Source organism: Stegodyphus dumicola, chromosome 6 (assembly GCF_044657685.1).
Source record: "Stegodyphus dumicola isolate Sdum_Otavi_A_Nest chromosome 6, ASM4465768v1".
Lineage (NCBI taxonomy): Eukaryota > Metazoa > Arthropoda > Arachnida > Araneae > Eresidae > Stegodyphus > Stegodyphus dumicola.
In genome coordinates, this window is record NC_140773.1 from 214,167,852 (window position 1) to 214,182,080 (window position 14,229).

The window sequence follows — 14,229 nt, forward strand, 5'->3', positions numbered from 1 at the left end:
GTTTTCTAAGACATAATAAAATATATCTTTCATCAGTAAAAGTTACAAATAACAATAATAATTCTAATAAATTACAGTCTGTATTTTCATATTGGTTTACTAATGTGTACATATACTAAAACACATACTAAAAAAATGCAAACTTGATTTCAAAATATTTATGTACCAAATAAAACATACTTATCTGTGGGAAGATCAGTGTCTGGTTCATCACATTGAGTCATACTCTTCCTTCTTTCATATACAAAAATAATGGAACATAATATAGCAACTTCTGCACAAATTCCAAGGAAAGGCCACAGTGCAGCAAGTTTATCTGAAATTAAAATCAGTCATGAGCATAAACAAAAGATTTTAAAAGTAATATACCATTAATTTCTAGCAATAAAAATTTGAAAAACTACTTGATTTGAATGAAATCTATCATTTTTATTCTTTGTAATATGTAGATACAAATACAAATGTAAAAATAAAAACAAAAGTGCATTTACTTTGCAATATCCATTGTACCTAAATTTTGAATCTACATTCACAAAGCAGTGGCAATTGTTCTAGTAACTTCAGACTGAATTAGTTAATCATGGGAAAACACTAAATATTTGTCCTCCCCCCCCAAAAAAAAAATAAATGAATCCCAACAACATTCTTAAACTGTAAAAGTTCTGTTTAAGATTTCTCATTAAACACCAGCTTTACAATAAAACAGGAGACTTAATTCTTTGACACTTTTCTGTTTCATTAAAATTCTTCACATAATTATCTTAGGTATGATAAAATAGTTCTATCATTCCATTCTTACAAATTTGATTTAAATTTTAATTTGACTTATCTTGGGCAGCTTTAGATCATTATAATTATTATTTTCTTATTTACTGCAATTTGCTTATTTCAATAAATAAAGCTTCCTTACTTATAATGAAAAGACTTCAAACTCCTTTTTCATCATTTCTAAGCACTTCCATGGCTGAATTTTTAAAACTACACATGAGGGGGGATTTACATGATTTTTTTTTTTTTTTTTTTTTTTTTTTTTGTTGACATCTACCTCTAATGAACAACAGCAAAAGTTTTATTCACCACCTTTTTCAGGGACAGCAAAATACAACTGTAGTAGTAGTCTTACTGATCTTATCAGATATTAGATCTTCATGTCATCAATATTTAAACAGAAATTTTTTTAATTATTGCTTAAATCATTTTTTCATAATGTCACATATTTCTTAAGCTTCACAAAACCCATCTCAATTTCCCCCCTTCGAAGTTATCAAAAAAGTGAAGTAGACAATGCCATGCTTTTTACTGCAATCACAATATGAAGACTAACAATGATATGTAATAATATGGCAGGGTCATTCAAACTCCACCCTTGGCAGTTCTGCAACATTAAAAAACATATTAAGTACTCTACTGTAATAATCATATTATATAATTCTGTTGAGTCCTAGTGCTGCCAATGAAGCACACAAAAATTCTCAATGAGCATGATGCCACACAGAAGTGCTGCCTAAAAAAAAAAACCTAGATGATGAATGGCACATATTCATCTATATAAGTAGCACAGTCAGAATGGTAGTTGCTCTCTAGTTTTAAGAAACGCCTATAGAGAGCACGCTGTACCCCACCTGTTTCTTCAATATAGGAATGGAATTTGTACTAGCGAGATGTGCTTAACTATGAGTAAGAATCTTTGTAAGGGAATCGCGGACCCTAATAATGAGCAGCAAAACAATACTATACTCTATTTCAGTAACCTGTAAATAAATTATTTGTTGTGTTTTAAACTGAGCCTTTCATCGTCTGTTACATACAAAAATGAACCACTGAAAGAAATTAAATTGACAACGTTGATGATAGTTACAAGTTTTGGATTAGCAAAATCTAACACTAGTCTCATTGCAAGCAAAAGTTTAGATTTCTTCATGATATTGCATAAAATAGTCCAAGGATTTGCTGCATTTGAAGTTCTTTCTATGGAACACACTGTGTACATACTGCCTTCTAATACTGCTGGCTCCCAAGTAAGCAGTTAATATACTATCATAAAAATACATAAAAATATATTTGCTATATATAATAATACAGTAGTCATCTTTCATCAAATTAACCATAACCTTTCTCTTTGTAATACGATAATTCAGAGAATAAACCATTTATATTTACACATCTCTCAGACAGTGGTGGGATTAAAAAATTTTCAGAACCAGCTGCAGCCCAAATAAGCCTTAAAATTAGGTGCTTAGCAGATATAAATTGCTTAAATAAAATTAAAATTCTACTTCAACAGCTGATTTTCCAAGAAACCTATTTGAAACTGAACTATTTGAATCCTCCCACTGCTCTCAGTTAGCATAACCTATTTTTAAAAACGGTATTATGTGCCTAACAACTTATTCTTCAATGAGCTATTCTATGCAACCTTTCTACAGGTGAAGTATCTTTTATATTTAAAATGTGCACTGCAATGCATTATTGCTTGGCGAAAAGCATAATTTTAAATTAATCATTCATTAATGAACTACTATTCTCAAAGCTCCAATCACACTAATTGCTAATGTTATATTGTAACCTCATACAGGCCTTGATATTGAAATTACTATGGCAACTGCTGATGCAACTGCCATGGACAGCAAAATATCATACCAAATCTATGTTAATTTGAATTAACTACCTAAATAAAACACTGGAGAAACTTCATCGCATATTAAATCAAATAACTATGAAAATTTTCACTATATAACATGTTCTATGTATTTAATCATTCTGGTTCATTAAAAATTATACACATTATCCTATTTATTAATAAAAGGACTTTTCAGTATTGAGATTTTAGAAAATGCGATACCATACTAGTCTTCAAGGATTCAATATCACACATACGGAAATTGAGGAGTTAATTTCTCTTACTGTCTTTCAGTCAAACATGCTTTGTTTTCCAAAATAAATATTATCACAAAATTGAACAATTAGCTATGAGTAATTCCTCTTAGTCCTGTACTTGCTGACATTGCTTGCTAATGCACTACTTAGTTTAAGTAGTGCATTAGCATTACTAAGGTCAAATTATTTGAGAAACTATCTTTCCGTATCAGGATTCAATACTGAGACGACACTTTTGCATTTTTGATAGTTCTCTGTTTATAGATCTATTAATTATTATCTGGCCATCCAGTTCACTTTTGAAACTGAATCTGATATCATCCTTCCCATCCTTATAATAATTCAATATTCTTATAATAATTCACAAGGACCCTGATTCCAATACTACTGTTTATTGTACACCACTTATGTTTGTTTACTACCCCATGCTAAGTCATGTCACTTGGCTAAGCAAAATTACCTTCCTTTTACCATTATGTATTTCACACTTTCAAAATTTGTTCCTCAAAACCTCTGCTCACAAATGAGCTACATTATTTGAGATCAGTTGCCACTGACCAAAGATTTTCTTCTCCGTGGCCTTTTAAAATATTTTCAGCTTACCATTAAAGACATTTTGCTATTAGAAGTAACATTAATAACCTTGTCCTGCTTCCAATTCATTCTTCTGTGAGTTACAAAATTGCAGAAATTCTCTAGAAATTCAATTTTCAAGCAATTTTCCCTCCTATTAATAAAATCCATCGTTTAACTATTAAAGATTCCATTTCTGACTTTAATTCTTGGAGGATTTATAGCATATCATTTTGATAGGTTGAAGTCTTTGATAGGTAATCATACTTGAAAATTTAATCATAATTTTGATTTTTTGACCAATTTGTGTCAGCAAAAATTATCCAAAAAGCTTCTTTGAGTTGCTGAATTGGATTTTATTGAAGTTTTTCCCATTCATAAAGATTTATTTTGAAAATTTTCTTTAAGTTAATGACTTTAAGTCTAAACCAGTCCTTCTTAACCCTTTTAAAATTCTATTAACTTAATTTTTCAATTTTGTTAAGATTTTTGCTGACAGATGATGCTACTTTCTTGCTCCCTTTACTGTCGTAGGGTATAAATATGACCACTGCGCCTACTGCTTTTTAGTCTCACAGATTTCTTTGCTCCTGATGAAGAGGGACCACCTGTACTTGTTTGCCTTTAAAATTGACTGAGTTATTGACTATGACTATGTATGCTAAACACAAGGTTGTTGCTTTGCTAATCTTAAATTTCACTTTGGTGTCTTTCTCTTCTGTTTTTGATATGCAATCTTATCAAAATCAATCCTCTTTGATCTAATAAAAATTAAACCATTAATCTTTCAAGGTCTGCAACTATTTTTCCATAACATGAACTTTTGTGCAGCAACATTAATAGATAAAGAACTGCAAATGGTTAACTGTAACAGTTTGATTACATACTTTACTTGGAAACTAAATTAAATTTTATAAAAAAATTATACAAATAAAAAATAGTAATAAAACTTATATAAAAAAATAATAAAACTTATACCCTTTATTCTTATAAAAATTGTAGCGTTAACTGAGTCAATTTGATTATAAGCTTCACAAGTATAGTAATTTCTATCTTGAAAGTCTGCTTCTTCAATCATCAACTTGCCCCTTTTCAAACCTTCATGATCTAATAATTTAACCCGTTCATTATCATCATCAACTTCTTCACCACCTACGTGTAAAAATGTAAATAAAATTTTAATTTTAATTATTTTTGATTTTACACAAGACAACAAATTAACACTAGACTAGATTATACTCCAAATCTCTCTATGAAATTAATGCTAGAACTACCAATGCATCCAAATGATGGACTTTTCCCCTTAGTAAAAAGAAGTGTACATTAATCATTGATAGTTCTAGTAACAAAAAACTTTTTACGGAAAATAAAAACATTATGGATCTGATATTTGAATATATTTCAAGCAAATACTAAGAAATATAAGTGGAAAAGAATTAATTAACCCTTTGTAAATGGAACACCCAAATTTAATCACTTCTCAAACCTTTAAATTCAACCGTAAATAGATAAAGCAGCATATCAAAAGGAGACACAGAATTTTCATTTATTATGAGTTATTAAAATCCACTTTTTTTCAAGTAATTTTCTCTATTTTTTTAATGATATAAAAAATTTTATTTGGAAAAAAAAATTAGGCATAATTTTGCTGGCTGTAATCCAAATTATTTGTTCTATATTTTTTTTAATCTTTCATACAAAAACCATACGCAGAATCATTGAATAAAGCCAGGTGTTCCATTAGTGGGAACACTGCGCCTTTAGCGATCTCATGCTGTTACGAATCAGAACATCTGTGCTTAGGAGAGAACATCCGTTGTTTATGTTTTCTGTTTCTGTTTTTTTTTTGGGGGGGGGGGAATGAATTCAACCAAAGCAGTATTGAGGGGTGAGGTGTGTTTTGTGTTATGAAAGCCCTAATATTGGCATCTCGAATTTTTTGGGAGTAGTTTTTAGGCGGGAATTTCATTAGTAGCTTGACTTATCTTTACTTAGACCTGCACGAATTGGTTGCTGTCGCATTTTAGTCTTATTCCCGTTTATTTTCAATAATTGCATAGATATTTTTCGTGTATGTATATATTATAGGCTTATTTTTCTTTATTGTTAATATTAATCGTAGTTAATTTCTTTATTATTAATTTTCCATAAATGACAAGGAGAGGTCTAACTCTTTCCGAAAATTTGTAAATATTTTTGTATATAGGACTTGTGTATATAGATATTTATCTCATTTATCCGTATATATTCAAGAATATTTTGAATATCCAGGAAACCTTGTATACAGCCATAATACAGAGTTTTTTCATTCTTATACAAATGCTTCTACTCATTTTTGTGCTTCACTGCAATGTTCGCTTACTCGCACTTTTAAAATCTCTGGCGGCGAAGTGTGAATTAAAACGGTAAGTGCAATTTTACAAAATTTTACCTGTATACTCCTTTAGGATTAAATAGACTGCACACAACTTTTTTTTGTTGAAATTCCGACGTTAACATATAGTGCGCCGCAACGGGTTAAAAAACCAACATTTATTTTCCAATATAACTCATAGTTTGTATAACTTTTAAGACACATCACTGCATTGAAAAATAATTCTGAAAGGTTGATATTACTTTTCCAATGCAACTTCTCCACAGTTTAAACACACTGCTTCCTGTATTTCTAAGACATTTTTAAAGTCTCCTCCCACATAATTTCTTTGATGGAAATCCAAATAAGGATTAAAACTATTAACTATAATTCAATTAAATTACAGTTAAGAATAATGGACATCATACATAAACAAATTTTTCAAAAGTGAACAAACATATCTATTAAATATATGAAAACTATAACAGCACTTTGTTATTTATTAAAAAAGAAAAGTAATAAAGTCTTCTAAAAGGCATCTAAAGTCTTCTAAAAGTTTCCTCTCATTTCTAGACATTTTAAATTGAAAAATCCACTACACAGAGTTTATGAAACTTGGGTTTCAGATAAATTTGTTAAGTCCATTTTCCTAGTTTTACTATTTTAAAATCTAGGTTCCCCATATAAAGACACTAAATTTATTACTTTCTCGATTTCAACCTAATAAGTGGCTGTAAAATAATTTTGCTTTCTTGGAGCAATCTATAAAATTTAAACTAGGTATAAACAAAGATTTAGCTGGGAAATTTATGTATAAGGGGGGAGGAATCTATCTATATAATTACTAACATAACGCACAGCATGGTTAGTAGAAAGTAAAAATTTGCATAAAACACTGTTGTAAACCGAATAACAAAGTTATAAACGAATCAGCCTCACAAACACAATGCTGTTATAGTGATACACAAAATGTGTGCTGCTTTACCAGGCCATGTAAATCATTTGCTAAGAAAAAAAGTTTTCAATAAAATAGAAGCAACCCTAAAACCACAATTCATGAATTCAAGTACTCTGAAAACTTCTGAAAAGGCCACTAGAAAGATTATTTTATGGCCTTGAAAAAATAGGATCATTGGAAATTAAGAGCTGGAAAAAGACTTTAATCTATTGTACAATAGATAACAGAAATTACAACTGCTATCATTGACAGATCACTCAATAATGGGATATATAAGGGGTAGCAGGTGACTTCAATACACTAAATTCAACAGCATGAAAAGCATTGCAACAAAGTAGCAATCTTATTAATGAAACAGGATCATTCGAAATTAGACCTGGGAGAAGGCAAACTGTTACACTACATATAGCAGAAATGACAACTGCTGTAATTGACAGATCATTCGATAATCCCTATAAATATCCAAAATTGTATAATTTGGAGTTCAAACACTCCAAAGAATTTAAAACTCCAATATATCCTGTCTGCTGTGGTTTACAATAAACTATTAAGCCAATTCTCGCTTATTACACAGAAGTTACACAGCATGCTTATCAGTTTTGGTATTTCACAATGTTTGTAACAAGGCTGCCTAAATTAAGACATTTTTATGCCTAAGGACTTCCTCACATTTAAAAAACTCGCAAAGAAACTCCCGTGACAAGAGTCCATACAGAAAGAATGATTAACATTCTTTTAATTATCTGAGTGGCATAATTTTTTAGATCTCCTCATGAAGAACTGTATTTAAAAAGCTTGTGATATCTGGCGACTGTTTGGCGATCAACAGAGCGTGCTTGGCGCATGTAGCTCTTCTCCAAGAAGGGTTAATGTATTTGAAGGGAGTTGAACGTTAGCCTCGGAAGAGGAAGGTAGTAGACTCTGCTATGCTGTAGGAGCGACGTACTGCTCTCAGTTCACTATTATACTTTGAATCATATATTTAATAAATTTTTGTTTCATCTTCTTAAATGGTGCCTTGTTGAACCATGAAGTCATCACAACACGCTCTCTTACGAGATCACCAGAGAGGTTAGAAGCTTAGAGCGTTGAAAACAGAAATGGTGTAAAGTTAAGCCTAACTCACGAAAGAAGTGTGCATTTGCAAAAGGGAGTAGAAACATGAGAATTATTTAATTGAGAGTTCAAAAAGCTTGATTCTAAAGCGAATAGAAGAAAATGTTCAAAAACGCAAAGAAAAGAGGATTTAGTAACAGTTCTATTGGAAATTGGCGAAGAAGCATCCCCAGATTTCAAGCTAGTAGAACTGAAACACAAACCTGAATTCGTGCTGAGTTCAAGATGCTGAGTTCATGAAAGAAATTCTGATTACTACAGTGGAGAATAGAAAAAGAAAAGAAGAAATGGAAAGAATACAAATGGAAGAAGAAAGATTAATAAGAGAAAGAGAACATGAAATACAATTAGCGAAGATTCGAGCAACTCAAAATGAAGGAAGTAGAAGTCTGACACCTTCATTCCAAAACACAGAACGAGAAACCGAAATTTCCCTTGACAAGCTGATCAAAGGAGTAGAAACACTGACTATATGAGTACCGAAAAGAGCAGAAGAATGGAATATATTTTTCAATTCTATCGAAAGAGCATTTAAGCGCAAGAAGGTTCCGGAAGAATACAAATCGGAAATATTATTGAAATTAATTGGAGAAAAAGCTTCAAATGTTCTTGTTTATATAAATGAGGAAGATCTGCAAAATTACGAAAAAGTGAAAACTCTTGTTCTGAAGGAATACCAACCTACTCCTCAAAACTGTTTAGAAAATTACAGAAGTACTAAACGTTATTCCGGAAAAACGCATATCCAGTTCGCTTCATGACTAACAGCTACATGGGACTATTACTGCAATTATTAATGCAAGTCAAGAGAAGTAAAGGATTTCGAAACACTCAAGGAGTTAATTATTTCAGATAAATTATTCCAAGCTTTAGATGAAGAAACAGCTGCACACGTCGCAATACGCCAAGGAAATAAATGGCTGAATCCTCAAGAATTAGCTACAGAATGTGATATTTATTTCACGGCCAAAGGAAAAACTTTCAATGAAGTTCGAAATGGAATTAAGCGATCACCGACATTTCTGGATACAACATATACACAAGATAAATATATTCCACCAGCCATGAGAAAAGAATATTAAAAACAAGAAGAATTTCATGCGAGAAGAAAAGAATGTTATATTTGTGGAAACTATCAACACATCGCAAGAGATTGCCCAGACAAAAGAAGAAAGAACGAAACTGCAGTAAATAGGAAGGGAAAGGATGATTCCAAAACTCAAAAAAAAATTCAAACAGAACATCAAAAGAAGAAACCATTTACGATGGTTTCTTCTTTTGATGTTCTGTTTGAATTTTTTTGAGTAGTAGACTCATCCCATCTACGATCCGAATTCGCAGAACGCACATTCAACCACTGCAAAAAGTAGATGTTTTTATTAACTCTGAGAAAAATCGAAGCTATCGTAGACTCTGGAATGCAGATAACGATCGTACATTCATCACTCATTCCAAATTTAGAAGAGAGAGAAGGAGGTAAAATCTTGCTAACACCTGCTTTCGGACAACCAATTGAAGCAAAAGTTTGCCGTGTACCTATTTACCATAAAGATAATGGAAGCAATATATTTCATTTTGTGGATATATTAATTGCAGTAACTGATAAGCTAAATGTGCCTTGCTTAATAACTCCAGAAATACACGAAATGTTGATTAATCCTGCGGCAGAAGAATCAAGCGCAGAAAGAAATAATTACAGAAACGAAAAAACGCAAAGTTTATTTGCCAATGCACAGTCAAACAAAAGCGTCGAGTACACCCCGCTAATGCTTTTGGAGGAGAAAAACGAAGAGGAGGAAGGAGAGAAGGCGAGTGTTTACGTAAACACAGACTTGTCGTCTGCTGAACGCCTACACGAAGAGCAAGTTAACTGTCCTTTGCTGAGAGAAGTATGGAATCTAGCTGTAAGAAAAAAAAAAGGAAATTATTTATTTATTGATCATCTGTTACATCACCAAGAAAAAATATTAGAACAGACTGTTTTTCAGTTAGTGCTTCTGCTTAGTAGAAGAGCACAAGTGTTGGAATTAGCACATAGTTCCATTTTTGGTGCGCATCTTGGAATAAGGAAAACAAAGGAGCGAATACGATATTCATCTTATTAAGCTGAATTAGCACAAGATGTCGAAACCTTTTGTAAAACATGCAAAGATTGTCAGTTGAAAAGTCCAGAAAAGCGATCTGACAAGATTCCCATCACACCGGTCAGAAGGCCAGGATTACCTTTCAAAGCAGTTAACATCGACGTTATTGGACATTATTGAACCTCCCTCTGCTAGGAAACATAAGTATGTGTTATGTCTGGTAGATCAACATTCTCGATGGCCAGAAGCCATTCCACTAAAAAGCTTGACAGCAAAAGCCACTTGCGACGCGCTTTTGGAGATTTTCATGAGAACAGGAATCCGTAATATAATAGCTAGTGACAACGGAAGTAACTCTGTTTCAAAATTAACTAAAGAATTCCAGAAAAAGACTAGGTTCTCACCCTAGGTTCTCTACATCTACTTACAGTGCTTCAAATGGATTAGTAGAAAGATGGAACAAGTCCTTCAAGCAAATGTTACATCATGTCATCAGGACTGATCCTTCGAATTGGGATAAGTACATCCCATACCTGCTCTTTGCATACAGAGAAGTACCAAATTGTACCACGGATGTCTCACCATTTCAGCTGATGTATGGAAGACAACCAAGAGGTTTTTTAGCAGTACTGAAATCTTCATGGTCAGGAGAAATACCTATACCACCTGATCTAAGTGAATCGGCAGTGGATTACTTACAGCATTTAAAAATAAGGTTAGAACAAGCAGCTGAACAAGCCAATTTAATTGCAAGTGATAAACAACAAAAATATGCTGACTACTTTAATCGGAGATCAATACCAAAAAATTTCAAAATTGGAGAACAAGTTTATTTACTCATAGCAGATTCAAATAACAAACTATATGCACGATGGACAGGACCAGGAGAAATCGTGGATCATTGCCCACCTCATTCTTATAAAGTAAAACTACCTGATGGAAAGATCAAACATGTTCATGCAAATAAAATTAGAAAATTCCACGCTAGCGTCAATGCAGTTGGAGTGATATTTGAAAATGAAGAAGAATTTGGAGAAATTATAACTTCGCCAGGAAAAGATTCGAAATAGAACATTGCCCTGGAAAAAAACTGTCGAACGCAGATGCATTATCCAGATTCCCCACCTGTTAACTTTGAACATTAATTTACTGTTCATCTTCACGAATATTTTGTATACAGTCAAAAGTCGTTAATTCGGACTCGTCGGGACTTCGGCGATTCCGGATTATCGATTTTTTCGGATTATAGATCATCAGTTTAAATCTCGTAAGATGGCATGCAGAAATTCTAAAATTAAAAATATGAAACCGTAATTTATGAAATAAAGAACAATTATGATCTAAAGGGTATCAAAATTTACACAAAAAAAAAAGCTTAATATTTATTTGTTTACTTTATTAAACATTTCTTTCAATGTAAGTTGTTTAAGTTGCTTCGTTTTATGTGATAATAATTTCTCCTTAATTCTATAAACAGACATAATTTCTTGTTCAGTCATAAAGTTCCGCTGTTCAAGTCCCGTTAATTGCTGTGCCGAGAATACCGACTAACTTGTCAATCGAAATTTTTTTGTTTTCACTAACCTCTCTGTCACATTCTTCATGTCTTTATTAATTTTTTGGAGCAATTCCACTTTTTATTTGTTGGACATCGAAAAACGAAACATACTTTCGTTTTGTAGATCCTTTGGAAGTTCCAGCATCGGAAATTCTATTTGACATAATCGAAATTTCAAGTTTACTTTTATAAAATTGCTCTTACAGCCTGCAAAAAATAATAAGCGGGATCCAATTCGAAGATTAAGGAACAACGCAATCATTAACATTAACTGAAATAGATAATTAGATAATTTTAGCTTACACCATCTGTTATACATTAAACGCGCAGGCGAAAACGTATTCTGCACTTGCGCACACGCATATGCGCAGTAGTCAAGGTCTTACGCGCACGCGTAAGGCGTCTGTGCACATGTGCCAACGCGGCGCATGCGCAGAAAGTTTTTAGCTTTGAGGTCCGGATTATAGATCATTCCGGATTATGGGTGTCCGAATTAACGACTTTTGACTGTAGTTAATTATTAGATAGTTTTTCTTTGCTTTTCATAATAATTTCATAATTTTGTGCAAATAAGATGTTTATGTAATTTGAAATAGATAGAAAAATTATTGGATAACAAATATTCGAGGTAAGTGGTAAATTTAGATATTTGTCTCCCAAGGATATAAATCATGCTGCAGCATCATTAATTAAAGAGAACGTTAAGAATATAATTTTATATATATATAAGAAGCTTAATAATTTTTACTGTCATCATTGGAATAATACTAGGGTATATTTTAACATGTTTATAAAAGAAAAAATATCAACTTGGTTTCTTTGGGTTAAGAATTGATAAACTGTTACAATAATAATAATGCTCGGAACAAGTAAAGTTAAAAATGCGTTATCTATGTTTATATATGTTTATGTAGTAAATTAATCTGCAGTTGTACGTATTACATTGCAAATGTCTGTAGTAATTGAGATTTGAATATTAGGGTAGAACGTATAAATGTATATGTAGTTTCTTTTTCTCGTTGATCGCAAACAGTTGATAGATTTTAGTTTTCAGATTGCTGATTGATTGGTAAATAATATCAACAACAATCTTACGAAGAAGGTGTGATATCTGGCGACTGTTTGGCGATCAACAGAGCGTGCTTGGCACGCGTAGCTCTTCTCCGAGAAGGGTTAATGTATTTGAAGGGAGTTGCATGTTTGCCTCGGAAGAGGAAGGTAGTAGATTCCGCTATGGTGTAGGAGCGACGTACTGCTCTCAGTTCACTATTATGCTTTGAATCATATATTTAATAAATTTTTGTTTCATCTTGTTAAATGGTGCCTTGTTGAACCCCGAAGTCATCACAAAGCTTCTATTACTTAACTTTGAATAATTATTTATTTTAGTCTCTGTTTTCATAAACTAGCATTCACATTAAGATATTTACATCATTAAAGAAAGTAAGACAATAAAATAATTTAAACTAATATGCATCAAGTAATAAAAAAAAATCTCATGATCGGAGGAAGGTGGTTAAGCTTATTTGGCCGTCTCACTTTTGAAATCATTTCATGCCATTTTTGTTTGCAGGCAGGAATAATTTTTTTACTGGAAGGAAATATTTGTTGCCTTGCTATCAGAACTAATAAAAGCAATTAAACCATTGTGCTAATTAGTAATGGTAAATAATAATTAATGCTTTAAATTAGCCCTATTTTACTAAACTATTATTAACAAATAAAAATTACGCACATTTTATTAAATATATGTATTAAAAAACAATCATTGCTTTAATCAGCATGTAATTCTAATAATGGAAACTATAAAAAAATGCTTAACCCAACTTCTTTTAAAAGCAAAATTAATAAAAATTAATTCTCGTAAGCTTATTTTTCTAGATGAAGTACCAGATAAGCTTTATCATTGAAGCCAATCAATGCCACCAATCGCAGCTTATATTATATCCTTTGGAGTTTGTCAAAATGGCAGTTTGAATTCCAGTATGAGAGATTTTGTCATTTAAAAAATTTCAAAGACCAGAGATACCTTTAACCCTCTGAACGGCCAGGGCTTTTGCTAAGAAAGCACAAATTTCGCAAAACTACTATGAGAACAAATTATTTTTTTGATTTTAATGTAAAAACTCTCCTGGTATTTCATACCTGGATTTGTTTTCTTTTGATATATTGCCTTAATTTCTTTGAAATATTTTAATATTCATGCATATATACGTTCTTACAGATATCACAAAAAATATTCTAGGCCGTAATATACAGCCTTGCCGCTTAGAGGGTTAATGCGGCAAAGGCAATTTTTTTTTTTTTGTCACAGTGGCAATATCCCATACTGAGAATCCGTCCTTTCTTTACATACACTCATCAGTTTATTAACCCTCTGAGTGGTTATAGGTACTTACAGTCTTTTAATTAAAATTCGAGTTCCACAGAATGTCATGAATTGGTGGTATTTTCTTGACCTTAATTCCAAAATGACAATCTCACTTTATACCCTGGACTTCTTTTCTTGGAATATACTTTCAATCCAAAATTGGGTACCTAGGAGATGGCTCAAATTTTCATGTGCCATGAATCGGAAAGCTATACCTCTATATGGAATTTTATTCCTTGGAACATTCAGATGAGATTGCATATTTACTAGTAAATAACAGGCTGAAAATCTGTCTGAGAAAGATATAGCTGCTGATTTTGACAATTGGGAATTTCAGCA

At 32.0% G+C, this 14,229-nt stretch overlaps 1 protein-coding gene across 1 annotated transcript in view; it reads right to left on the reverse strand.

Moving 5' to 3' along the window:
- Positions 1-14,229, reverse strand: part of LOC118193285 (neuroplastin-like) — a 155,264-nt gene that overhangs the window by 10,805 nt on the left and 130,230 nt on the right. Inside the window, exons 10-11 of the mRNA XM_085819499.1 lie at positions 4,429-4,602; positions 181-316 (exon numbers count right to left, since the gene is read on the reverse strand). Of these exons, the coding sequence (XP_085675625.1) occupies positions 181-316; positions 4,429-4,602 (310 nt within the window). The remainder of the gene's footprint in view (positions 1-180; positions 317-4,428; positions 4,603-14,229) is intronic.